At 41.5% G+C, this 26,990-nt stretch overlaps 1 protein-coding gene across 1 annotated transcript in view; it reads right to left on the reverse strand.

Annotated features, from left to right (window-relative positions):
* Positions 1 to 64: 64 nt before the first annotated feature.
* The window catches only part of LOC121197186 (connector enhancer of kinase suppressor of ras 3-like), a 44,926-nt gene continuing 18,000 nt past the window's right edge, over positions 65 to 26,990 (reverse strand). Inside the window, exons 3-25 of the mRNA XM_041060630.1 lie at positions 25,714 to 25,916; positions 24,394 to 24,481; positions 20,705 to 20,746; positions 19,725 to 19,844; positions 19,449 to 19,508; positions 18,600 to 18,668; positions 18,332 to 18,478; positions 16,714 to 16,838; positions 16,340 to 16,527; positions 16,144 to 16,230; positions 15,584 to 15,834; positions 13,299 to 13,336; positions 11,476 to 11,518; positions 6,736 to 6,789; positions 6,186 to 6,225; positions 5,522 to 5,691; positions 3,973 to 4,046; positions 3,601 to 3,672; positions 3,432 to 3,496; positions 2,904 to 3,028; positions 2,399 to 2,753; positions 1,860 to 2,050; positions 65 to 1,645 (exon numbers count right to left, since the gene is read on the reverse strand). Of these exons, the coding sequence (XP_040916564.1) occupies positions 1,445 to 1,645; positions 1,860 to 2,050; positions 2,399 to 2,753; positions 2,904 to 3,028; positions 3,432 to 3,496; positions 3,601 to 3,672; positions 3,973 to 4,046; positions 5,522 to 5,691; positions 6,186 to 6,225; positions 6,736 to 6,789; positions 11,476 to 11,518; positions 13,299 to 13,336; positions 15,584 to 15,834; positions 16,144 to 16,230; positions 16,340 to 16,527; positions 16,714 to 16,838; positions 18,332 to 18,478; positions 18,600 to 18,668; positions 19,449 to 19,508; positions 19,725 to 19,844; positions 20,705 to 20,746; positions 24,394 to 24,481; positions 25,714 to 25,916 (2,808 nt within the window). The 3' untranslated portion in view covers positions 65 to 1,444. The remainder of the gene's footprint in view (positions 1,646 to 1,859; positions 2,051 to 2,398; positions 2,754 to 2,903; positions 3,029 to 3,431; positions 3,497 to 3,600; positions 3,673 to 3,972; positions 4,047 to 5,521; positions 5,692 to 6,185; positions 6,226 to 6,735; positions 6,790 to 11,475; positions 11,519 to 13,298; positions 13,337 to 15,583; positions 15,835 to 16,143; positions 16,231 to 16,339; positions 16,528 to 16,713; positions 16,839 to 18,331; positions 18,479 to 18,599; positions 18,669 to 19,448; positions 19,509 to 19,724; positions 19,845 to 20,704; positions 20,747 to 24,393; positions 24,482 to 25,713; positions 25,917 to 26,990) is intronic.

A 26,990-nucleotide genomic window follows, 5' to 3' on the forward strand; every position in this document is an offset into this window, starting at 1 on the left:
ACACACAGTAATCTGTGGCATTGACCACATGAATATAAATAAAGCCCCAGTGGAAAATGTTCACTCCTGTGACAACACTTTATTTCCCCGTAAACAAACTATGACACTGACTTTCATACCAGAATAGAGATCACTGAAAATTAACATCACATATGCATTTACAGCTATTTACACTTAGTTAATATATAACATGAACAACAGATGAAACTTAATTAAGGAAAAAAAAGCATCTTTGAATCTGGAGCTTGGTTGGGCCCCTACCAGCAGGTTTATCGGAGGCCCACTGCCCGGCCCATGCTTCCTAAGCCTGTAGCTCTCAGGAGCCAGTCAGGCTACAGTCACATAATGCCTGGTGTATGCAGCTGCATGATCTCCTAATCATCTGCTTATCTGTGAAAGTTGTACAGGGGTTGGGTGTTGCTGGCCTGATGGATCAGTCTTTATTAACAATTTCAGTGTTTCTCCTGAGAATTATCCACCATGCATCCTGTGTTTGCACACAACACATGGATGCACTAAATACGGCCTCAAGTCCAATTCACTGTATATATCATTGACAGCAGTTAGTAATAAAGTCTTTATTACATTTGCAATAAAATATAAATGAAGGCATCTGTTACTGTCAATATTTGTTGTTCGTCAGTGAGGTTGGAACAGTTTGTGATTTAGTATAATACAAAACCACATATCCTTTTCTACTGAAAAATGTGGTGCCCACTGACATCTTGGTTTTAAATTTTGTTGTAGTAGCAATGATCTGATTTGATCCTTTGATTAATCAGAATTAAAATCTGATATGATCATAATGTGTGACCACTTATTTTGTTGGGGCAAGCCCAGGTGTTCAGTCTTAAAAGTCTTAATGGTGAGTATGACGATGCAATGGGCGAACAACGCTGAACAACACGCCCAATGATCGGTGCGATCACTCACAACACTTTCTGTGAAACTAAAGTGTGACAGGCAGTGATGGTGCATGGCACCAATAAAAGACCAAAAAGAGATAAAAATTTGTTCACTACTGGTGGAATCCAAACGGATAAAATATACTGTAAAAACAAGTGTTTTCCATGCAGAGAACAATGGATCCATTATTTCAACGTACTCCATCATTCCAAATATTAAATCTATTTATGCAAAGGTTCACAGAATTGCATCATAAAAACAATTACCTGTAAAATTAGCTAATCTTACAAATCAAACTGTAAAAGTAATACTAAAACACATTTCACATTTTAATTTGACTTGCTATTCATGTAATGTCTGCACCATCTGCATTTAGGAACTAAAAACACTCTTCTTCATTGATCCAGTTACCTGCTGAAGAGCACTTAGAGTCTGCTGATACAGAACAGTAGTCTCAACTGAAAACAGCAGTAAACATGTATATCCAAAGCACATGAGTGTGAGGTCCTGTGAGTCCAGACACAGTCGATAGAAGTCTTTATAAACTGGTCTCCACCACTGGAGCAGCAATGACTGATGCTGCAGCTTCTGTGGCCTCTGATGCCACCTGCTGGTTCTGTTTGACACAGATCTCCTGCACCAAGGGTGCATTGGCCTCCTTCCACTTTTTGAACTTCTGTGAGGTAAGCTCCCGGTCGGACAGCACCTGCTCTATTGCCTGTAGGTCTGTTTCTTTTGACTGGGACAGGGAAAAACAAAAAGCACCAAGTCAGTAGGGAAAATAAAACCATGGCATAAAGTGCTTCTAAAAATCGACATTCTTTTGCAATTCACATATTAGGAAATCCTACATTTTTTTGCTAAGTGTACTGTAAAAGTGTAATCTAAAATCACAAGTGGAAAAACACTAGAAAAACAGTTCTGAAAAACAGACCATGAAACAGAAAATGTACCTTCAATGTGCTGTTGAGTGTCCTGATCAGGTGCAGCTTATCGTTGATTGTATGGTTTTTACAGCGTTTTACAAAGGAGGCCCTGAATTCCCTTTTCGTGGATGGTTTACGATCTCCTATTGGCGACAGGCTGGCCTCTTTTAGGTGAATATACAGCTTCTCCATTTCATCTGAGCTGTTCCCATGATTCCCTGAAACAAGAGGAGGTTACACAGTATCATCACCATACGAGATACACTGAGTCACAGACAAAATGCATCGGTACTTGTACATTTAAATGACACACAGATCAACCATATGTCAAAGCTGCTTCACGTTACACAGACAAGTCACCGATAAGGAAGACAGGGTACAAAATATATTACAAAATCTGAAACAATGAAAATGAAACCTAAAATATGATCTCCTTTACGTAAAATGAAAGTTTGCTCGAAAAGCAGAACCAAAAGTATTCAAAAGTTTAATGATAAGCCAGTTAGTTCAGTTTTTAAAGTATCAAAGTCCCACAACTGAAGTAAAGGAGTAAAACAAGGTCTCACCTTCATCTTGAGCACCTAAGACATCCCTGGGAGCCTCCCCCTCCACAGCGGGACTTTCCTCATTAGACCCTGTTTCTGTGGAGTCCTGGGCAGCTGAGCTCTCCAACACCTGGGAGTTTTCCTCCTCCTCCTCTGTCTCTTCTTGTGGAGGCTGATGCAAGTGTACTTGAGCGGAGCACACCACTGCCGTTTCCCCAGCGGAAGGAGGCGCTTGTGAGACCAGGTCCATCCAGGACTGCCGGTGCTTGGCGAGCGAGGAGGCGGAGCTCTGCGACGTCATTGTACTGACGGGTGACGAGAGCGAACCATTGGCTTCGCTGGGGACTGTAGAGGAGTAAGGGGGAGGAAGGGTACCCTGAAAGAAAAATACTCAACCATCAGATGTAATAATCTACCATAAATTAAACAGGGTTTGCACTTGCTCCAGTATTCAGTGAATGGCTGGCTCCTGTATACGTGACTGATAGTGCAGTGTTGACTGTTTGCAGCCAGAGACATGACTGACCTGATGTGTGCTACCAGGTGGTACAGACCCATCCACAGGGTCCCGCAGGGTCTGTTCACAGTATGGTGGAGGGGGGATCTCTGTGCTTTCAGCCTCCTCATGGTCACTGGCTTCACTATAACACTCTAAACACCCAAATGCACGTGTGGGAGGCGACACACACAGAGTTAGAAACCCTATCATGACATATTTAACCAGTAACCAGAGGAAAATACATCAATTTTTCTTTTAATTTTAGCTCTGAAATAACCAGAACAGATCATTTTGGATGTAATGTTAATTTTGATGTATCACATGTTCACAATCTTCTGAGCAAAGAAAATTCTCAGAGCTCTCAGAAAACCATTTCCTGAGAAAACCATGAGATGATCTACTTCAAAACCAAATAAATAACATCAAAAAAGCCTGTCTGTCAAGATAAAAATGAGACTACTTTTGCTATAAAGTTTGGAGATAAAGGGTTGTCAGTCAAAAAGTAAAAAAAAAATGAACAAAAAAGACAAGAAAACTGATTGTCCTGGTGCTCACCGGCTGCAGGGTTTCCTTCAGCTGGCTCATACTGAATGGAGGCTAGACCAAGCTTATTCAACCATCTGAAAAAAAAAAATCAACTCACTAACATTTCTGACCGAACAAAACAATAAAAAATAACACCCTTAGAGAAATACACAGAATATAGTTCTTTTATGTGACTTACAAATTCATCTCCTCATGGCTCTCAGCAGCAAAATAAAACATCATGACTTGAGGGTGACAGGCCTTGAATGCACTGCAGGAAAAAGTAAATGGAGAGTAGTTAAGATCAGCACAGAAAGAGAGGTGACTCGACAGAGAGAAAAGATGTTTATCCTGGAATTTATGAAACTTTATGCTTATTTAACTTCAGTAATCATTTTGAGACTGTTTTAGTGCTATACATTTCCTATCACTGTGCGATGGAACATTTTCTATGACAGGCCTAACAATACATGTAGATATGGTTCCTTTTTAACTCAAACCACAAGATAGTGGGTGGAATATAAAGTCTGACATAAACCTGATACAGAAAACAGTATAACTATGAGCTTACTGCTTCTTCTTGCACTCTATGGCTCTGTCAATCATGAAGTTGGCGAGGTCAATGTAGCCCTCGGCTTTTTCCGCCTGCAACACACAGATCGAACAACAGCGAACGTTAAAACAGAATGATGATTTCAAACCACTTCCTGACAACGACACCTGCTGTTATATTGCAGCAGGCTACTTCTTCTATTCTTTCACACCATGTAATGGTGACGTAGAGTAGATCTGGCTGAAGTCATCATGCCAGTAAATCAAACGCATCAGCTACGTATGCCTGTACGAAGGCCTGATTTGGGAATGGCTTGTTGGTTCCTGCAGTGACAAACAGGCAGGGAGACAGCTGTGGCAAAAACAAGTATGACTCATGTGCAGCCTCCAGTGCCTCACCCTGCATCTGTGTTATATGTGTGATGTGTTAAATGCAGATGAATCACTATAGCACTTCAGAGGACACATAAATAAAATACACTGTTACAAACTGCGTGCTAATTTTCCTTTCGCACATGTGTGAATATGATGAAAGGTAGTTTTTATTTAATTTTTTCAAAACCACATTTTTTCCACCATTCTTTTGAAAAAAATGAATAAGAGAAAAAATATTTCCCCTAGTAGATATATCACCATTTCCAGTATTTTTGAAGACTGTTTGTACAGTCTTGACACAGTGAAGTGACACAAAGAAAAGAGTGACTGTCTAACTTTGTTGATTTTGTTAAAAGTTACTGACAATTAAACATTGTCCAGGCTAAGTTGTAATTTATGAACTTTTACATACTACCAGTGTAGTTTAGCAGTAGCTTAAAAGAAAAGGCTGATGGTGATATTTCACTTTTTTCAAAAGTCAACAAATCCCATTAAAAAAAGACCATAACCAACAATGAACTGACCCTTGATAGTAACAAGTAATATAGCAAAGGCCGGATATGGTTTATTCCCCTGTGCCACAGGGCTCCACAGAAATATGCTGCATTTGGTGACAAGTTTCTTTATAGTGATAAACACTGAGTCATGTTTACTTAAAAAAAAATACAGCTCCAGGATGTTTTAGGAGATTAACTTTTCAAAATAAAGTATATTTTCATGACTCGGTTTTCAATATGTACATCTTCAGTATGAAGCAGTCTGCTGAAGACTGAGAGCCATACACAGGCTGATGAAACTGGAAAGTATTGAGAGACAAATTATCCAAAGAACACCACAAACACTGCATTAAATTGTTAAGCTATATCTCATCTTATCATTTCTTTCCTTTTTTAAAATGTTGTGCTTGCAAATATTTGTTTAAACCTCGACTAATCTGCTTATGTAGTTGAAGTAAATTTGAATTTGAGAAAATGGGCAAGACAGAGTGAAACAGAAACTTAGCTTCTTTTTTTTAATACTTATTTGGGCGATTCTGTGTAACTCTGGTTTTGTGGAACCACAGTTCCACAGTCCTACTTTGTGGAACCACAGTTCCACAAAAACGACAGACATTTCATATGAATGACTCAGACACCAGCTAAGCATGTCTACAACACCCCCCGATGAAAAGGTGGTTAAAAAAGGATACTCACCAGTTGGTTGGTGTACCAGTAGAGAGCTGTCTTCTTCAGAACAAACCAGTACTTCTTCCATTTAATACCCAGAAAGCCTTTACTCTCCTTCTTTCTGTAAAGCCAGCCCTGGTGATCTGGCTGACCCAGCTCTTTGACCGAGATTCGTCTTCTGCTCATCGTACCATTGCCTATGCACAAAAAGCAAACATGCACATGAATGCACAGAGGCCTCCTCCCAAGTAAACTAACGTTCAAGTAAAGCATTAGAGGAAGGAAGAAGTCTGAAATCCTAATGCGAACAAACCATTTCCATTTGAGTCGAAATAGGCCACTGCATTTTATCAATAACCAGATGAGTCCTAAAAATAACACTGAACAAACCCATGCCACATCCAGCAAGTCAATTCTGAAGACTAGTGTTACACCCAGCCCACCTTTTCTCGTTATAAATCCACAAGAAAAAACAATATCAACAAAGAAATTCAAGCTGGCTTCCCAGAAGAATCTAAGACACTGCCAGACAGAGCTACAATAGATAAGAACTGAAGTGAAAGTCACCAAGTGCTGTCTAAATGCCCCCTGCACACACTAATTGCCCTGCCACTTCACGCACGCCCACAGAGGGGCCAAACTGCAGCTGCAGGAACACACAGAAACAAAGCCATGAAAGCACGCGACTTACCTCCTCGGCTCTTCTTCTTAGATTTGTGACGGAGGGAGACCTTTGAGAGGATTGGCAGAGGAGGACAACGTGAGGTCAGACAGTCAGAAGAAGCAGAGAGGAAGAACACATTAGCAGTCTTAGACCCCACAGAAGAAGAGGCTGTCTGGAACATCCTGTTTCTCATACCCAGTGTCACATTCATTTTCTCTTTGCTGTTCACTCTAACTCTCTACAGACACACACACGGACACACACACACATCCTTCTAACATCCTCATCTACAAATCGACGTTCTGTCACGTACATTATCTCTTTTTGCTCTTTGATCTCTTTTGCTCTTAACTCTTTTTTTACTCCCTTATGAAATGAACTTTAAAAAAAGAAACAAAGAAGAGAAACCATAATGTAATGTATAAACTCTTGTTGCTTTCAATATTTGTCATCATAAAATAGCAGAAGCAGAAGTAGCTCCACCATTAAAAAGACGGTGGAGTTTCTATTTCATTAGCAGCAAGAAAGTCGTACATGTTGTACACAAAAAAAAAAAAAAAATACAAGAAACACTTACAGGGTTGTAGTCATCGGCAGCCATAGGCAGGGACACAGATAAAGGGAAGGCAGCCTGAGAGAGAAAGCAGATGATACAACTTATCCACAGGTGAGTTGGTTGACGATATTACTACCAACAGATAAATGGGCAGAAAATTAGCAATTTGTTGCTCCCGTGTGACAAGAGGAAGTGGCGTCATGGACAGAGAGCAAAGACAATGTTTCACAATTTGCTTTTTTTCCCCTCTCCCTTCCAGAGTGAAAAAAAAAAAACACAAACTTGAATAAAAAGGGAGAAGAAAAAGCAGAATTTCCCCTTCTATGGAGTTGGAAGCTGAATCAGAAACAAAGGTTGAAAACTATTTTAAAATGCTGATGAACAGCACTGATGAACAGCACTGACTCACAGCGTAAGTGTCACAACAGTCAGCAGTTTCATCTAGTCCATGATACATGTAGCAAGTACCTTGAGATATCAAATTAAAATTGACAAGATTCCTCTGCAGTTATCACACCTCAAAAAATTGCTTTTTTAGCAGCACAACGAATTAAAAAAAAAAAAACAACACCAAAAAACTGTGAAACATTTTATACTTAGCAACTGAACATCCAGTGACACAAAAGAAATTGAGAAATCCCAGTTGCCATTATTGACTAACTTCCTCTGCATACTTAAGTTCCTTATTTGTAAAAGTGGCAAAGCTGCATGAGACAACCAGACAGAACATGGCAGACACGTTATACCAAACATTCAACACTGCTAAAAGCCCATAATGTCACATTACAGCAAAAAAAGGAAAAACATCTGATTATGATTTCACAGAGATGCAATCTCAACCATCCGCTACGCTTCTTTGTGGATTAGAAACATCTCCCCAAGAGTCCAGTTTTCATATAGCCTTAACATTATACCTTATCAGAATGAGTGCTACACAAGAAAAAACACAAGTGGTGCTCAGGTCACAGCGTTCTGCTGCAGTTGTTCGTCGTGATCCGATCATTCACCACAAACTCAGACTACAAACGTCCACAGTGAGAACAGGAAAAGAAGACAGGAAGACTCATACCTGGTTGACTTCTAGTCCAAACGCCTTAGCTGAGTATTCACTGTGAACCTAAAACTTCTGAACATCTGTATATCACTGTATATGTGTGTGTGTCTCACTCTTGCACAACAGAAATGCATCATATCTTATTTTCCGGGTCTTTGAGTCAACCACATTAACCACTGCACAAGCGTGACTGAAAGAATGTGTGTGTGTTCAGTAACTAACTTCCTGCTGGATTTTTCAGACATGAACAGTAAAGTATAATTTTAGCTGCGAGACTCATCTTAAACTAATGCATCTGAAGATTCACTGCAGACACATGTTCTTTTTGTCTGAGGACAAGAGATGCAACAAGAGATGGAAAATGAACACGCAGCTTTCGACTTGTCAGTCCTAGTAGCAGCTGTCAGCCACATATTTATAACCACATTACCAGGTGATGTCACTTAGATTTTCAAAGACACCACCAATGTAGCTCTTCATATCAATTTGATTGTGCAGGTGAAATAAAAATATTCTGAATATCCAAAAAGTAAACAGACAAAATAAATGTTAAACCCTACTGTAAAAATCACAGGCACCATGTATTTTTGCAAACTTAAAATATATGTAAAAGATGCGTTTTTAAAATACAAGACATTATCAAATCTACCATTTAAAGTAACTACATTTTGGAAACATAAAACACGTTTTTCTAGACTTTAAATTATGTAAATATTCACCACAGTTCTGAAATACACAAATATAACGATTTAAGCACTGACACTGCACTTTAAATAAATGTTTTCAACACACAAATACAATTTTGTCAGTGTTTTTGAAAGTTAAAATACCTTGAAAACATCATGTAGTCTGGCCCGTAACGTTACGTTTGTACTAAATGTCAAATTGAGCCTTCCTGCCTGCTTGTGGCCTGGTAGCTGAGACAGCCAAACAAAAACAAATCATTTGTCTGCGGACAAATTCATCAGTTTCAGACAGTTTTAACAAATCACACAACGTTACTGTACCTGCCACCATAATCTAAACGACAGAAGTTTGGCCCGAAAGCTCTGCTCAAAGTCTGACCAAACCTTGGCGAGCATGTCGTTTAAAAAACAAAAAACAAAGGAGAAAATCAAAGAAATGTCGACGGGGTTCAGGTGAGCTCAGGGCGGTCTGGGTGTTGCTCTTTTTCCTTACTTCAATGAAGGTAACACCCAAGACCCAAAGTGAAGAGATTGTGGTTGTTTGTTTGTTTGTTTGTTTGTTTTTAGTTCAATGCAGCTATGGTTTGTGATATTTTACAGATTGGTAATATTTGTATGACGAAATAAAAAAATTATTTCAGGAAACGCTCGTAATTACCACACGTGGCCACTAGGTGTCGCTAAGCCCCTGCTGTGGTACATGACAGCCTCGTGAGCCACATTCATGGGGCAGGCTTTGAAAATGTAGTGGGGAATGAACTCAGGATTTATGTTTCACTCTATAAAGTGAGAGTATGAAAATAATATTTGTGTTTAAATAACTTACCTGTGTTCTAGCTAATGTATTTAAATTACATCAGTAAAATTATAACATTTTATTATTTATTTTTCCTGGGGTAATACAAATCCTGCATCACCACTTCAAATATCTGAATGAGCCATTCACAGAGCAATTCACAATGAGAGCACTGTGTTCATCAATATGGATTCAGTGTTAAGGTCAGTGTCCAGTGCTACAAGTGATACAAAGCAATTTTCTTTTTCTATTATTAAAAAAAATCACTAAATAAATGTGGTTTCCTTCGGAAAGAAGGAGAAAAATAAGTGTTTCATGTTTCAGAATCCACTCACAGCTTAGGGAAGCTGCGGCCTGGCTATCAACACCCCTAGCTGTCTCTGTGGGGAGCTGGGTTTGTAGCCATAACATCGCTGCTCTCAAGCTGTAACAGTGCAGAGATGTTGCTTGGATGTTCAGTCCTGACTCTGTCTGTGGCAGGATGGCGGTAAACCAGCAGACACATTCCTGAGTCCTGCGTTATTATAGTCTCCATTTCATTTCTACTTAAATAGACAGGGGCCTCTTCTCTCTTTCCACTTGCAATTGTACTGCAGAGAGTGGTCTGAAGTGACCATGAAGAGACCCCCTCCCTTTATATCTTTTGCATTCTCACACCGCTGCTTCCTCTTTGCCTCCCCTCCCATTTGTCACCCTATCTTTCTCATCCATATCAAGTAACTTCCTTGTGTTAACCCCCCCCCCCCCCCCCCCCAAAAAAAAGCTCACCCTTTAACATTTCAATTAAATGTGTTGTATTAAGTGAAACATTTCAACAATTCACACTCCTCATTTCAGTGATGAGGCAAAGGGCCTCAGCATGCTACTTTAGGGTGATTTAAAGGGACATTCCGCTGAGTTGCTGAGTTGTGGTGGAAGTGAGGTAATCTTGCCTGCGACTCATGTCAAAGGCCTGAAGGATTCACGGGAATGCAGATTGGTCACACCATTGTAGTTCTCAATCTCCCATCATGATCCATGCTGAGAACTGTCATGGCACTTAGCTAATGTCCTCCCCCTCCCACCCAGAAACTGTGTGTGTGTGTGTGTCTGTGAAGAACAGGAATGAGAGAGGGGGCAAACAGAGTGGCTATTATTTAGCAGGGGACTCTCACACAGTGTAAAGGGGGAAGGGTGCAGGGCTTGAAATGATCTCAGATTATAGCTTGCGCCGTCTGCTGTTGGTGGTAACTGCCCAGTTGCCCTGACACTGATCATCACCTCAGTTAAGATCTTACTACATGCACTCATTGGGTCATTATAGCTCTAAATGTAGCACTGAATGGCAGTAGATGATGATCTGGCTTGAAATGAATTAGTTTTAGATGTATCTGTTCAGATATACACACACAAATACTCCAAATAGAAGCCAGTGATAATCAGAAATAAAAGCAATAAAATACTGTGGTTGAGCATGTGTTCCCTCTTCTGTCCTTTATAAACATTGACAGCAAGGTCAAGGTTTTCTTGTTTGGTGCAACAATAGGTCACCATTGGGCCGTAAATCTGTACAAACGTACGTTGTCACTGTCAACTATGCGCTTAATCCATCTGACCCCTGTGGAGGTGCATGAGCGGTGCGCGCCACTGAGGGGACTGACATGAACTCATGGTACCATGGTACATGGTCTCTATGCGTGTGTAACTTAGTTTACCCCCATGGTCATTCCATTTCCACATGCCATTATGCTAATAGGTGCTGGATCAATTTTCCACTAGCAGCACATTTAATGAGGAACAAAATAAAAAAGCCCACAGCCCTGATAGCATCTCTGTGAGGCAGTGCTTTCAGTTAAATGTTAATGCCTGCATGTTAACATGCTGATATTTAACATGTTCAACACTCAGTTTACCGTGTGTGGTGGAGTGACTGACAGACATTGCCATTCTTAAAATCATGCCACTGGTGTGGTGAAAAAGGAAGAGTTTGATGGTGAAAAGTCAGATTGTGTGTGTGTGTCTGTGAGAGAGAGAGAGAGAACTGTTGTCATATTTCACAGTGAAATGTAATGGGCCTGTAACTGCGGCTTTCGATTTCACCTCCTCTTGCCAAGGATGAGGCCAGTGGCATTCCTCACATTGCAGCATATGCATCAAACTCACACAGATGTATACAGATGCCGTCACAGACTGAAGGCCTGCACACACTTGATTTTTGTACGCCAGTGGGATCGATTGTTACTTACTGCTTGAGAGAAGGACCAGGATCGCATCTGTGGCTGATTATACCTGTAAGAACAGAGTACAGACAAAGCAAATCAACACATTAATGTTTTGAAACAACCCACTTAAGCTGATGTCAAGCAATACTTTACGGTAAATGTCCTTGTACGCTACTTTAGATCAGACAAAAGTGTCTCTTGAAAATTTCCAACACATACTTACTGCTTCCCAGCTCATTCATAACCATTCATTATCTTTATCTACATTCCAGTCCGGCTCACTTTGATTTGGCCTGAACAAAACAAATCCCATGGCGACTGTTTAAGGCTTGGCATTTAGTCAGTGTGCCAGTGGTTCTGATAATACAGTTGGCAACCAGCCCCAGCAACATGGGCATACAAGAAGCTTGTTCCCGATGCTCAAAATACTCGATTTACCTCAGCCAGGCCTCACCCTGCAATTTCAGGGTATGAAATTGTCTCTGGCTGGTTTTTCCTGCCTTTTGATTGCTAACATTTTTTTTGTTCTCCTCCTCCTGTCATCCATAAATTTTCACATCTTTGTCTCCTTCTTTAATTACTAGTTTTCTAAAGGAGATTTTTTTTCAGGTGTTTTCCAACTTGTGTAGATGTGTTCTGCTCACCTCCTAAACAGGATCCCCACCCCAACACATTTTTATAGTTTTGATAAATGACACAAATGAAATTGATGCACCATCACATTTTATGCTTTGTCATGTTGTTTTCACAGATTACCAAGCCAAAATTAATATGACACCTGATTAAATCCACTGTCAGTCAAATTCCATCGCCTGCATCAGCCTCACATGCTCAAAAAAAAAAAAAAAAAAACAGATGATGAGTCAACTGCTTATGTGCGAGATTTACTATAGCATCTTTCTGTACATTCTTAATATGAGTAATATGTTTTGATTGAGCGTGCGAAAAACTGGATGTGATGTGCTTGTGTGCGCTTCTAAAACTGCCGGGGAGGGCGGGGGCATTGTGCAAGGCGTTTAGTCATTGATCACGGTGTTAATGTGGGGAGTCATATCCTCCTCAGGCCCTACATTCAAGACCAGAGGATGTACATCTGTTCCACGGATTGAACAGCAATCCTCGGATGTCGTCATATTTTGCAGTGGGATGCAGTTATTTATAGTTGGAAGCGCAGAAGCTTCAAGATTTGTCATAACAGTGACATTTCTAAAGATTCTCCAGAATATGAAGGTGTCTTGGGGGTGGATGGGGAAGGATGGACACACACGAGAGATAATGAGGTCTTAAAAAAAAAAACATAGAAATGTATCTACCCATTTGATATTAATCTCTAAATTGATATGTGTAAAGCATTCAAAGTAGTGATAAGTCAGGTTCATACTGCTCTGTTCAGCAAAATGAGCAATCCCTTGCAGGGGTTTGGTAAAAGCTAAAGCAAATAAGAAGGATTTGAACACACTTTACCTCTGTAACAGACATATTTTAATGTATTTTCCTCTAGTTGGATAGGGAATAATGATTATTTCTTTATTCTTTATTTCCAGGCAGAAGCAGAAGCTTTTTTTTTACTTTACAGCTCTCACCACATGATTCTCTGTTTCTCTTTATGTCCTGTATGAATCCCAGCTTAGTTGTCTATGGCATATTTTCCCCGATCATAAAAGCAGCCCACCCACTGACCCTGCACCCCGTGGCTTGTTTTAAAGAGATTCCACAGCCTGCTGTCACTCTCTTCTTACGCTGTAAGAAAATTGGACCCACCCTGCTCTAATGTTTCTCATCTGACCTATAGACCACGCAGCACTGTGTGTACATGTGTGTGGGAGGGAGAGAGATGAGGAACTCACCGGTTGAGGAAGTCACGGCTAGAGTGCCAGTCAGGTCCCTGTGATACATAAAGATCTGTGTGTTAACGCATGTTGGAGATGGAGTCTTTCTGCTGGTCTTGTTTGCTCTTTTTGCTTTTAGCCAACATCCAATTTTTCGTGGTAATACTTAAATGTTAGCTGTAAAAGTGCAGCATCTTCACTAAATTTTAGACACATTTAATAAGCACGTGTCCTTGAATTTGATTACAAACAATTTTTGCTAATTCTGTGCTGTGGCAAAATTGAACTCTTCTCCATAACAGAAAAAAAAACAAATGTAAAAGAAAACACATTCGCATACCTCTGTCAGTGATTTGTGATAAATTAACAAAAAAAAACATGCACAGTCTACCAATAATTCAGCATATCATTCCTGTGTAACCATTTGTGATGTGCAGGCATAACATGTTAGTGGTTAGCAAACTTAGCAGTAGGTTAAACAGAGTGCAGGTAGTACTTAAGCAGACCACAGGTTTTCAGAAAGTGCAAATTAGTGAGGACCGCAGGCGACTACAGCTTGGCAAGCTTGGGCATAGCAAGACACGGAGATGAAGCAGCAGAGGAGAGATAAGAAGAAAGGCCCCATCTCGATCAGTGAAATCATGCACAAAGAAACACAGGCAAAGGGAAAAGAGGTGAGAGTGGTGGGTTGTTCGCAGCAGCAGTCAGATCTTCAGCTGCATGATGAAAGGCGATGATCCCTCCCAGGCAAACACTTCTTCAAATCAATGAAAATGGTGAAAGCTGTCAGGCAAAGTAATCCTAACCTCACGTTTAAATGATTAAAAGACAACATATGTGCAGGAATAAGGTTCCCTGATGGAAAACCTGCTTTGACCATATGGTCTCCCAGCTGGAATTTAAAGTTCATCAAAGAGGGAAGTAGTTACATAACCATCACCATCTGAGGCACACTGAAAAGGTAACTTGACGTAAGCTATCGTGTTTCACCGCACGCTTAAAAAACAGAAGCAGGGTTCACCTCAAAGGTCGAAGCAGGTTAGAGAGACAGCCGGCTCCTGCGTTCAGCCTGAGAGGGGCAAGTTAAAAACTACAGCTGCCCATCAATTAAAACTAGAATAACATGGTTCAACAATGCAGCTTTCAGAAAGAAAAAAAAAAATCATTACCTCACATGCTACACAACGGTTACATTTTGAAGTAAGTAACTCCACGCCCAATGGTAAAATGAAGACAATACAAAAGATCACTGAAATAACTGCAATTTTTAATAAACGCTATTCAAATCTTACAAAAGGCAGATGAAGCAACAACAGACACTTCTTCCCTGTATTCACTTAAATAATACTGTCATTCTGTCTCTTGTGGTGTGTGTGGTCTTTCCATAGCACGAGCTAATAAAAGGCCATTTGACCTGCTTGTCTTAAAAGATTGGTTCAAAACACTGGCTTTAAAAGGCCAGTTTTTACTATCAACCAGCTGTATGTATAGGCCCCTTTAGGTGGGTAATTGCAGTTTTACTGAACAGAGTGCATAGCTTTAAAACCAGCACAAATATCTGCTAGTGGCAAGATATGACTATCATTTTACCAACCAAAGCAGCATTTTCAACCAAAGTGGCTTTAAAAATCTTTCTGAAGTATATGCATAGCTTACAAGAGGCAACCGCTGGCAGAGGGTAATGTAGCTAACTGATCACAAAAGTGTAATTTGAAAAAGAAAAAAAACCATATATATAGTAAAAGCACAGTTTCACTAACAAAATATGCTGTCTGTTCCACTTAAGTTTTATTTTTATAACGTATTTATGTAAATAAAATCAAAATAAGCAAGCTGCTTAAGTGATATCAGGCAAGTTTTCTGAAGTATTAAATAATGGTACCAGAGAGCATTTCAACTGAAACATGACATAACTTAATATGTACAGAGGAGTCCAGAGACAGCACACAAGGCCAAAGTGTCCTAAACCTGAACAAACTGTATCCTCTTGAAGCAGAGATGGGACTTGTAGTCTGAGACGAGGAGGGTTGTGGGCAGTGTTAAAGGAGGTGATGACATAATGTAGTGAGTACTACAAAAGCAAGTTTGGTTGAGGACTGGTAGTTGGTAGTAGTAGTAACACCAGGGAAATATGGAGGTTGGGGAGAGAGGAGTGTGAGAAAGCCTGAAGCTGCCAATAAAAAATAACAGCTGGACGTTAAAAATCAAAGGCACTGAGGAAGGACACAAGACAGGAACAGGAAGCCCGGACAGGAAGCGCATCATCAGTGAGTCAATAGCTTAAGCCGCGTGATCCAACTGACCAGTAGTGAGCGTTCTGCTGTTGTGCGCTTGGTGATGGGGGCCACGGGGGCCTTCTTCGTGTCCTCCTGGTACGGGATGGTAGCGCTGTTGTGGAGGTCTGAGTTGGAGTAGTAGCGGCTGCCGCGGATGTGGTCCACTCTGACGAGGTGACGTTCCCCTGCGGGCCTGTAGGGTGGAGACACTGAGGGGACCTCCTCTGCTATGGTAGGGATCCTCTCATTGCTCAGGTATCTGTACAGGAGGTCTTCACCTAAAGCAGGGAGACAGTGACAAGTTAGATTATCAACATTAATGACAAAGAACCCGGGTGTTTGAAAGTGAAGCGTGTTTAGCTACTAAAAATTATACGTGACGCTGAGTCTTCATCTTAGAACACACCATAAACATGCACAATCATGGATCTAGAGAAAGGTGTTGTTGGATTACCCATGAACATACTATACTGTAGGATCCTCGTCAAACCACAGAGGATGCCACCCTTAAAGTGAGGATCAAGCATTAAAGTATAACTTAAAATGACAAAGTTTTAATCTAATAGTGAAAGCATGTGCATATATACCTTTCCTTCCCTGTGCCCAGGGCCTGGCGTAGGGATCTACCACTCCAACACAAGTATCTACTGGCATGGACAGGGGCCGGGGTTTTCCTAGAGGCAAGAATAATCAATATTTATGAATTACATTATTTTATGAACATAGTTATTCAATATCCATATGTGGAATATTCATAAGACAACCTGATGGGAAAATACTGACCACGCGAAGGCTTGTGCTCTCTCATTCTGGGCTGTATCACGTTGGCCTCGATGGGACAGCCAACGCTTAACTTGTCATAATCTGCGATCGTGCAGCGTCTTCTGCTCTCCTGGTCCAGAAAGGAGTTGGGTGACTCAGAGCCCTTTGGTCTTTTACTAATGCTAGAGAAGGAGTCTGTTCTCGCCTCTCTGCAGGGAGAAACAAATGCTCATTTATTTACCACAGCACAACATGCCACACACAGGGTGAAACGTGGAGGAGAAAGTTGTTTCTAGCTATAGCTTGTGTTTAATGCTCTAACTTTTAAAACCCTTATTGAATAAAACTTAGTCTGCTCAAAAGTAAGCTCGGCAAAGTGAAATGGGACAGCTCACCGTGGGGTGTATGGAACCGGGGGGGGAGGTGGGATGTACAAGTCCAGGATCGCTGGCTTCTCTTTTCTGGTCGATCCGTTAGCTGAGCCGCAGGGAGACTGGGCTCTGATCAAGGAGGAATTGTTCTGGAAGACAGAGCATAACTAATTAATCAAAACTTTCAACATCCCATACAACAAAGAATCTTTTCTCTTATTTCAGTTATGCTTCTCCTGCATGTGTAAATGCATAAATGTATGAGTTTAATGTTGAAAACAAATTCAAAACAAATGAAGTCATTGCTTTCTGTTTCATTCACTTTGTGTAACAACCCAAATTAAGATTAAATATGACTTGCTGGCAAATGGGAGGAGTTCATCAGATGTGGTGAGACATTTAAGCGCTTGTGTGTGTGTCTCCCTGAGTATAAACCTTCTTGTTTGAGGTATGGAAAGATTGTAAGTGAAGTCCAAAATAGCCTGTGAGACATGTACTTAAAACTCTGCTCATTTACCACAGTTATGTTTCCCAGCACTCAACAACACTGTGCCCTTGACTCAATGAACCACTCTTATTCCCTGGCATTCTCATCAGACCTAAATGACACATCTGATAGTACAGTATAGTAGATGTGATATATTAATGACAAACTAAACATCCGATCTGGGATCTCATGAATCATTCCCCCCTCTTGCTTTCTCCAAATAGCTCCCATGTGTACTAATTATATAGTATTACAAAGCCAGTGCCATTCATTCTTGAATGACGGTGTGTGATTTGTCTCTGTTTTGCCTTCTGGAGCCTTATTATCACAGATAAACTGAGATGGTTAAGTCTGATACCTCTGACTACTTGTTATAACAAGATGCTGTTGGACATGTTGACATTGGCCACCTTTGTGTTGAGAAGCTCTTTGTTGTTTTCAGAAACCCAAGCTTATCTGATATCCTCTCATCTTACCTTCTTGGGCTATAAAATAAACCAAAAGAAAAAAAAACCAGGCTACGCATGATAAGACCAGAGCCTGAATCTTGGTAGTCTAAGCTTACAACGGACTTATTGTGTCCCTGTCTGTTAAAGGGGACTCAGGTGCTAAGACATGGTTAAAAGCTGAGCCAAGCCCAATGTGTTCACATGAAGGAGAAGGGCCAATTGGATTACAGTCACATAACCGTATTAGCACAATATTTATCAGCTACCCCTGACTCTTCTTTGAACAAAAGACATTTGGGATGTTTTCTCTTGAAAATAACAAGTGTAAACCCAAACACGATTATCCAGAGTTCTATTGTCTTCTTTTGACGGCAACACCTGGCCCATTTGTTTCTAATAAACCAAACACAATCTAGCCAGACTCCAACACTATAAGCTGGCAGCTTTATGTCCTAGACTGAATGACATCATGAGACTTTGTTTGTTTGCCTCCGATGCTGCACATGAAGAAAAACTCAATGGTGGATTCACTTGGGCTAGCAGCACTTTCAGGGTGGCTTTCGTGACACTTGCCTGAACTTGCTGTTTTGAAACCACCTCCCTAAAAATCTGATAATTGGTTGACAATGACACAGGTCTTTGTTAACTTTCAAGGATGAAAAGGAGGTGTTTGTGCTTGCATGCGTGTGTGTGTGTGTATATATACCTGAGGTACTGGAGGCTTCCAGCGCATGTTCTTGAGTGGGGCGGGGGTGAAACCTGTTGTGCCCGTGGGCCTCTTCTTGAGGAGTAGAACCACACCTTTGGGGTCCTCCCTCAGTTTGATAACCAGGTTTTTCAGCTGCCAGCCCACCTAGTTAACAGGACATACACAGGGACATACACATAGTCAGTTTCAATAATATTTATTGTGTGCTGGATTTACCACTGTGTATGGTGTAATATGTTGCATTCAAAGAATCGGAGGTTCTCACCACTGTCTGGTGATTAACCTGGATCACCTCGTCACCTGCATGGATCTTCCTGGTCAGGTCTGCAGGCGACTAAAGAACAAACACATGCTTATGGAGTCAAAGCCTGATAAGACAATGTTTATACAACACCGAACACAAAACCTATTAACAAAAGCTTGTTAAAATTAGAAGCTACTTCAGTGCCATTCTGCCTGATTACAACTGTCTCTTCCTTTGCATTACCATTCAAAAAAACAAATATCTGATGAACAAATGCTCCAAGTTCAAAATCGTGAGAATGCGCTCTGTTGATGAATATCAGTTCAATTGTTTTTCATGTCACACAGATGTCAAACGGGATTAACTAGTCATTACTGGTGATGATTCAGGTCCTGATTCACAATTAAGGACCGGAGGCGTGAGGATGCAACCGTGGCAGTGATGCTGCTGCATTAGTCACTGACTGGTTGTCTCAGTGTGTGTGTGTGTTTGGGGAGGGGGTGGTAAAGGTAGGATATCGTGGTTACTGAAGTGCAGAAACAAACAATTCCCTTTACAGATGAGTAGTTCTTAACTCCTTCAGATCCAGTAACTCAGTGTTCCCTCAGTATGGGAGGAGGAGAACGAAAATGAAGATGAGGAGGAGGATGACAGGGAGGTGTTTTTTCAATTCATATCAAAAGTTTGTGCATAAGAGTAATGTGCAATAAAAGAGTTGACCAACTGAATGAGGTAAAAAAACAAACAAACTGGCAACACAAATTGTCAGCACTTGATTAATTCTGTGATACAATCTACTATGTATTAAATGATTAGATAAATTCAGGCATGGAAAGGGGCTGAGTGTGTTCAGCATAATGTTATACTTACATGTTCTGTGGTTCCCGTGATGACATGTAACCCATCGTAGGTAGACTTGATGTACATCCCCTGGGCAAATAAAACACAAGACAACATTACATATGGCTTTTGGTAGAAATACAATATTCCCAGAGAGAGACAAATGTATGACAGAGATGTGAGGGTCACGATTTGACACACATTGCAGGCATTCTTGGCCTGAAAAGCCAAGACGCAGACAGCAAGTTTACAAAATGGGAAGACAAAAAAAAAAAAGAAAGAAAAAAATCTCCCAGCATTCCTTACCAAACCCTCGCCCGGTTTGATATTGGTCAGCTGGACTTCTTCCAAGCAGGCCGACTGGCTCATCAGGGGGTCAGAAGTGGTTCTCACAGTCTGATCACAGATGCTGTTCAAAATCTTAGACTGCAGAGGAAAAGGCAAAAGCAAAACGCATCCATGAATAAAACAAGAAGCACAAGACTCTAATAAACTCGTCACTTTGATTACAAGTGGTGTGTTAAACCGTTTAATGGTGTATTGTGCCTTTAATAACCAGTAGAGGTAATTTTGTGTTTTACAAGTTAGAACAAGTCGGGTTACACTGCTACTCATTACTCTCACAATGCAAAGACTGTTTACATGCCCCTGTGTGCGTATGCTCATGTTTAGTGCCAGGCTTAATGGGCTAAAAGGGACTATTAGTGTGCTATTAACTAGATGCACCCATGCACACACAACACTGAAATCAGTCCTGTGCACACACCCCTTCTCTCTGGTTCAAAAACTGTAATTTGTCATCATTAGTGGGGTCTTCTCTGTGGTGCACACATTCTGTTTTGGACACATTTTATATGGAAGGACTCCGGAAATGGAGGAAAATAAGACACAGGGAAGAAACGACGAGAACAAAGACCAGAGAGAGACAATGCAGAATCTTACAATGAGAGGCTCAACTCTACTGTTGACTTCACTCATGTTGCCAGAGAGAGAGAGACGGAGTGCTAGAGGAAGCCCATGTTAGCCTAAGGAGTCTGGAGAGTGTCAGCAACAGGAAACACTGATTGATTGCCGGGGCGTATTAAGAGCCGCCTCCTCCACTGGCAAACCTATAGATCCGTCTGCTCTATTCCCTCAGAAAACTGACCTTGCTGCTGAGAGCATGTCACACAATGTCTATGTAAAAAAGACATTCACCCAAACAAATGAAAAAAAGGACTTTTTCCCTCCTATATAGGAACTTAGTGGTCTCCTTTAGTTTACATTTTGGTAGTAGAGATACTTACAACTTCCAGGATCTTCTCTTCCATCTCGTAAACACTGCAGTCCTGTTGCACAGAAGACAGTGATGACAGATTAGACTTGTGAGGAGTAAACAACAGGGAAGAGGTTATTCAATGGCGAGAGAGAGAAAAAGTATAGGGGTTTGGTAAATACGATATAATCAGCATTCCAGATATAGAACTGAGAAAAATGGAGAACAGCCACAAATTAACAGCTTTTAGTTTCAAATGACCTCTTTGCCTAAATTCTTGGAATGCTGTAATTGCATAAAGCTCTGTGTGGTTCAGTAAACTATATTGGAACCTAAAGGCCATATGAACACTCATATAGTAACAATGTGCAGATGACATGGTGAGGGAAAACGTAATGATGTTCAGTGATGTTGAGAAAGGCCTTGTGCAAATAGGGCTTTGGTCTTCTGGAGGTAGGGGTCTCTTGAAGTCAGACAAGACACAGTAGCTGTGATCTTGGTTGTTCGGGGGAAAAGAACCACTGATAAAATGTGCAAGTTCAGCTGGGAGACTGACCGCTATCCCCGGCACAGGGCCCGTAGACTGCAGCTGGACTGGACACAGCTGAGGCAACAGCCTCCCCTGACAACTGTGTTGTTGGTGGTGAAAGGGCCCCTGGTTAGGGAGGAGAGAGGGGGTGGGGGTGGGGGGTGTTTCACAGTGCATTTTGGGGGGCTGGGGCCTAGTCTCTATGCTGGGAATGCCCCAAGGGAAGCCATCCATCAAAACACAGGTGAAATGCTTCTGTCAAAACCAGAGAGCACAGAAAAGGACTCTCTCATTTCTTGAGAGCCCTCACGAGCCCAAAAGCCTTTGTCGACACGAAATAAAGGGAGACTGGTGTTGTGGCCCTCACAGTATAAGCGACATGCATAGACATGTGCCATATACAAAGCCTGCTCTGTTGCTCTTTGTAAATCTATTGTGCAGACAGAAAATAGGGGTCGAGCAAAGTTTTTCCATATTTCCATAGCTAGCACATTCCACTGGGCTAAAGGCGAGCATCTGTTTTCAAACGCACTTGGCTTGTCATACTGTTGGTTTGCTTGCATTGACAAGATTTGCATGACTGTCTGTGGCCCTGAGAGATGGCTTCCCATCAAAACAGAGTACATGCTATGCTTCCTAAGTATTATTTTTGATCTGTGTTTGAATGCCTGCTTGAAGGACTAATCTGATTTGTTAAAGTATTACTGTATACATGTGACTTTGCCATATTTCCCCTACTTAATGTAAAATAAACATTAAGTAGGAAAAAGGACAATCATAATAGGTTTCAATTGACATATATTGGTCCCAAAATTATGTTTCCATACAATGTATTTTCTAAAGTCAGCCAAGATCATATGGTGGTTTCAGAAAGAATTTGGCTATGTCTGCGTAAACATGCAACTGCATATTTCTTTGAGAGACTGGCCCGTGTTTGGATGACTGCACTATTGACTGAGCCAAGAGGGAAGATCTAAAAATACATATTTCGATGTTTAGAGGTCGTGAAACAAAACAGTATCATTATGTGCTGCAGACATGGTTTGGCGCATCTCCCATCAAGCTTTAGCATTTAAAAAACATTGCTCTTGTTTCACGGTACCATCAAATCATTTGAAAACAATATCACAGATAATTCTCCTAAGATATGTTGGTGATATCCAGAATAATCCTGTATCTTTGTTAAAACCAGAGTCCTTCAAGGAGACATGAGCCAGATCAGAGCTAAGCACTGAGAGAGGCTGAGGGACAATTCCCTGGGTGTACTGATCCTGCACGTTATGGACTTGATCCCACAGCCGGTGTGGATCAGATGACTCTGTGTGCTGCTCTCTGGGCCTTTGATCTGCCACCAGAGCGGATTTGCATGGTCGAGCAATGAAGTGGCCAAGAGAGAGGAGTGCTGGCATGGTACGGGAACCTGAAGGGTAGCTGTCTTTACACAGGAGTGAAATAAAGGGCATGGATTGCACTGCTTAAAATCTGCCTTCTAACATCCTGCTATTTATACAGTATCAATATGTGATGGATGTATTTTTTAAAGTTCTTGTTTGGCCTACATAATAGAACCTCTGTCTGTTTTTCTACTAAAAAATAAAGAGGAATACACTACGTATATCATCCAAATATTCAGGAGTGGGAAGCACGGACAAAAGACACGGGGGATCGATGAAAAATGCGCTCTTTGAGAGAGGGTGACCCCCACAAAGACGGGTCAGCCAAGATGGGTGATGCGTTCACAGTTTTATGGCCATGTCCCATTGTGTGTGTACACACAGGCTTCATTCAAGCAGAGCACATAAATTGTGTGATCTGAAAAGCCCTGATTCTTGGCCGAAGTTCATGAACGAGCTGGGCAAACCTCACGCTGTCCTCCCCCATCATAAAACTAATCACTGTGGCAATCTCCTGCGCAACCTATTTTATTAACCAGTGGCTCATGCGCCCGCCTGCATGTTATTAAAAAAAAACAAAGGGAGTCCAAATGGTGCACAGGAATGAGAAACAGAGTCGGGAATCTTGCAACTTTGTGCGAAAGTTCAGACACCTAAATGATGAGTTGGAAATGAACCTCTCTCATCAGTTTCTGCAGCTCCCCCCCCCCCCGCCACCATGGTTGCTGGAGGAAATGAATCTCTCAAGTCTTACAAGACTCTTTCAGCACCTATCAGAAGTTTATTCTGCACCATAACCTCTCTACTTCACATGGCTGTGTGGGAAATGTATACCCCCCACTCTCCTGGATGACCATGACCGAGACACCCACAGTAAATCACCAGAGGCGCTGAAATCCCAGACTCTGGCGAGGAAATAGGCACTCTGGGAAAGGAATGTATTTTGATGCAATAACCCTCTAAAAATGACACCTGCAGTCTCAGCAGCCACTTTAACTGGCAGTGTAAAATGAGTTGCTTATCGGCCTGTGCTAAAGACAAAGAACTTGGGGGGGGGGGGGGGTGTACACACAAACTAATGGATTTGATTTTGAAGGAAAAGCCACTCACCAGCTGCCGTTGTTTAAAACATATATATGACCAACCACTTCTGGTTGCACGAAACTGACAGAAGTAGGCACCCAGTTGTGCCATGATGCAATGGTAGAGCAATTCTCAGCAAAAAGTTCTGAAATATAGTGGATGTGGATGTTTGCTGATGCTCTGCTTTAACCATTAGCCATCTATCTGGCAGTCAGATGGACCACCTCCTCATCCCTGCATTTAAACCTACACACACAGGAAGTGCTTTCAGACAGTTTGGTCTCCCGCTGAGAGCATCTTGGAGAAGCAAAAACAGGAACCACATGGCTGAGGGAGTACGGCAGCCTGGGGAATGTTGGCAGGCATCTTTAAAAGAGCGCCAGCAGGTTTTATGAAACTGGAAACACAAAAGCGACGTTTACCATTAAACGTCCCCGCACTAAGGGGGTCTCCTTATTAGCCAGCGTGAGGAGGAAAGGATCCCAAGAAAAACATGAGCATTTGCAATAATGTGCTCAGACTGCTGGCTTCAGGTTTATGTCATGGCTGCCAGACCACATTTCCCATAACTCTCTTCTCCTACATTTTAGCCTGCATGTCTGTGCCCGCGAGCTGGTATGTGCTCAGTGGAAAAAGCTAATGTGTGTGTGTATGTGTGTTATGTTTCCCTGGGGCTGACTACGTGTGTGCTGTTGAACTAACTAGCGTGCAGACCTGTTGAACTGTGGTGGTGAGCTCCAGGCACAGCTGAATGATCTTGTTCTTGGTGGCTGTGAAGTCACTGATCCCTGTAAGAGGCGTCCTGCAAGCAGACAAAGAGGGAAAGGGAGAACATTAGGAACCAGTGATGGACAAGCATGGAGTTGCATTAAAATGTGTTAGTCTGGCTCAAACTGCAGAACAGCACAATTTTTAAATATATGTGTAGAACCAACATTGTTTATCAAGTGCTTAAGTCATGAAAATACTAAAAACAAAAACAAGATTAGCTGATTAGCTATGACTGAAGTAACATGGAGTCAGCTATAACGCTGAGCTTCACAGCAAAATCAGTGAACCTTGCTCTGATTACTGTGTTCGGGTGACTGGCCACAGGCACACATGGTTGTAAGTCAAGAATGTCACCGTTCTGGTGCCATTTTGTCTCTTTTTCTCCCCTGACTCCATCTAAAACATATGAACTCCAAAATAGCTCCACAAACATCAGACCCCCAAACCATGCAGTCCTTGAAATATGTCAAGCGTGCCTCATCATGCTAGATTAGATCTGAGTACAACACTAAGTAAAACAACCACAGTGTAGCAGTCTGACATGATGATGGTGCTTGCTTAGCCTAAGAGGTTTTGTTTGTTAAGCCAGTGATAGATGCCATAAAAATGCCAATTTACAACTATGTTAGCACTTGATATTAGCATTGTTTTGACACTGACAAAATCAGAGGAAATTCAGTTAACAGTATTAAAACATAATGATCTAAAAGCTGAACATTTACTGTAACATTTCTTTAATGAAACCACGTAAAAATGTGAAATTCATGTTGTCATTTGGGCACTGATTCACAGATGTGGCTCCACATTATGCACAGCCCTTTTAAAGACTGTCGTACTGTTCTACCATTTATATCATGATGTCACTGTACCCGCTTTAGCCAAGCCTGCAACAAAAAGAGAAGCTTAATTTCAGCCAGCTAACACTTAATCCTGGCAACCTGCTTAACATGCTCTGCTTTTATGGTGCAATGTGTTTTGGAGCAGGTCATCAGGAGAGCAGAGGGGATGCAGACGTTCAGAAATGAATGCCTATGTCTGCTTGGCCATTATATCCAAATAAAGAAAGATTTATTTCACCCGCCCCCCTCTGTCTAAATCCAGTACTGACACAGAGAGTCACACCTCACACATTGTCAAATTATGTTTTTATGCAAAACTGATCTGATATCTGCTTTTGTATGGAGCCAGTTTAGGCAGTGGCCCTTCTGATATCTGATCTGACTGACAGTGTACAGTTAGGAGGCAGCGATAAGGTGTTATTACCTGTCGAGCCAAGCCAGAAGGCTCTTTGCAGCGCCGATCAGCTCCACCACAGAGGTAAGGAAGTCGTTGGGAGGCTTGCGTGAGGTGCTGCCGTCATACGCGGGGCTTTTTCTACGATCAGAAATGGCCATGTGTAAACTGTTGGTGGCAGCTCTCATCCGCACGACCAGATTCTTCAAGTTGTCTGTCTCTACTCCATAGTTCTGAAACAGTAAATTAATACATAATTTAAAAAAACAAACAAAGAAACAAAAAAAACACCATTAAACTCAAAGCAAACAACGTGGCATGGGAGGTACTTGCTCCCCCCCCCCAAAAGGAAAACATGTTTCCTGTCCAATGAATGGCTATAATCATTTTTTTGACAGATATGATTTAAATGCACTTGTCCGTGAGGACAGCACAGGCATGAAATTCCCCTCAGTCTCCAGATTTGTTCTAGGGCGTGCACGTGCCATCACCTGATTCCTATCAGGCGGAGTACAGTTTGCATTCTTGAGCCTGGGCTGTCTGTCTCCTGCTTTTGCATTCCTCTAATTTATATGTTATTCACATGCACAAAGCAGCACAGCTCTGTGTCTTCAAGGGTCACTAAGTACAGTACAGGCCAGCTATGAATGGGACTACTGCAGGGTACTGAGCTGCAGCAGGATGCACTGTTTTTATGTGTGTCTGAGAATGAGCATGACCACTTGTATAATATTTTAAAAGAGCTTGTGTTAAAGTCTTGTTTTGATTGAATAAATGGGTTAGTGGTGATGTGTTGGTAAAAGGTAAGCAGAGGAAGGGGCGGCCTGGCTCTCGTCCTGTTAAATATCAGCTTACACAGTGTTGCATCGCTGCCAGCAATGCTGCTGTATGTGTGATGGGCCAGTAGCTAAATATGCTTTGCAAGGAGTAAAAAAGCACGTGTTTGGCAAACAACTAAGGAAATCTGCAAGTGGTTAGCATCTACTTTTATTCCGCTGCCTCTCTCCAACATGCGCTCAAAAAACATACAAACCATTTCACCCATTTCAGTACCCAAGGGATCACTGAACTAGTCAAGCAGTAGCTGTAGGCAGTACTCATGCCACACGTGACGTGAAATAGGTTGTTGAAACATCATAACAGATAGGAAAACGTGAATATATGAGGGGAAAAAAGGAAAGAAGAAATTTGATGGTTTGGTTTCTCATTCAGCCCTTCACACAGTCCGCAAGCGGAACTTTAGCACAAATCTACACGTCTCTCCTGGCTTTTTCATTAGGAGGCTAATCACACAGTCACAGCAGCTC

This window comes from Toxotes jaculatrix, chromosome 17 (genome assembly GCF_017976425.1).
Source record: "Toxotes jaculatrix isolate fToxJac2 chromosome 17, fToxJac2.pri, whole genome shotgun sequence".
In the NCBI taxonomy this organism is placed as follows: Eukaryota; Metazoa; Chordata; class Actinopteri; family Toxotidae; genus Toxotes; species Toxotes jaculatrix.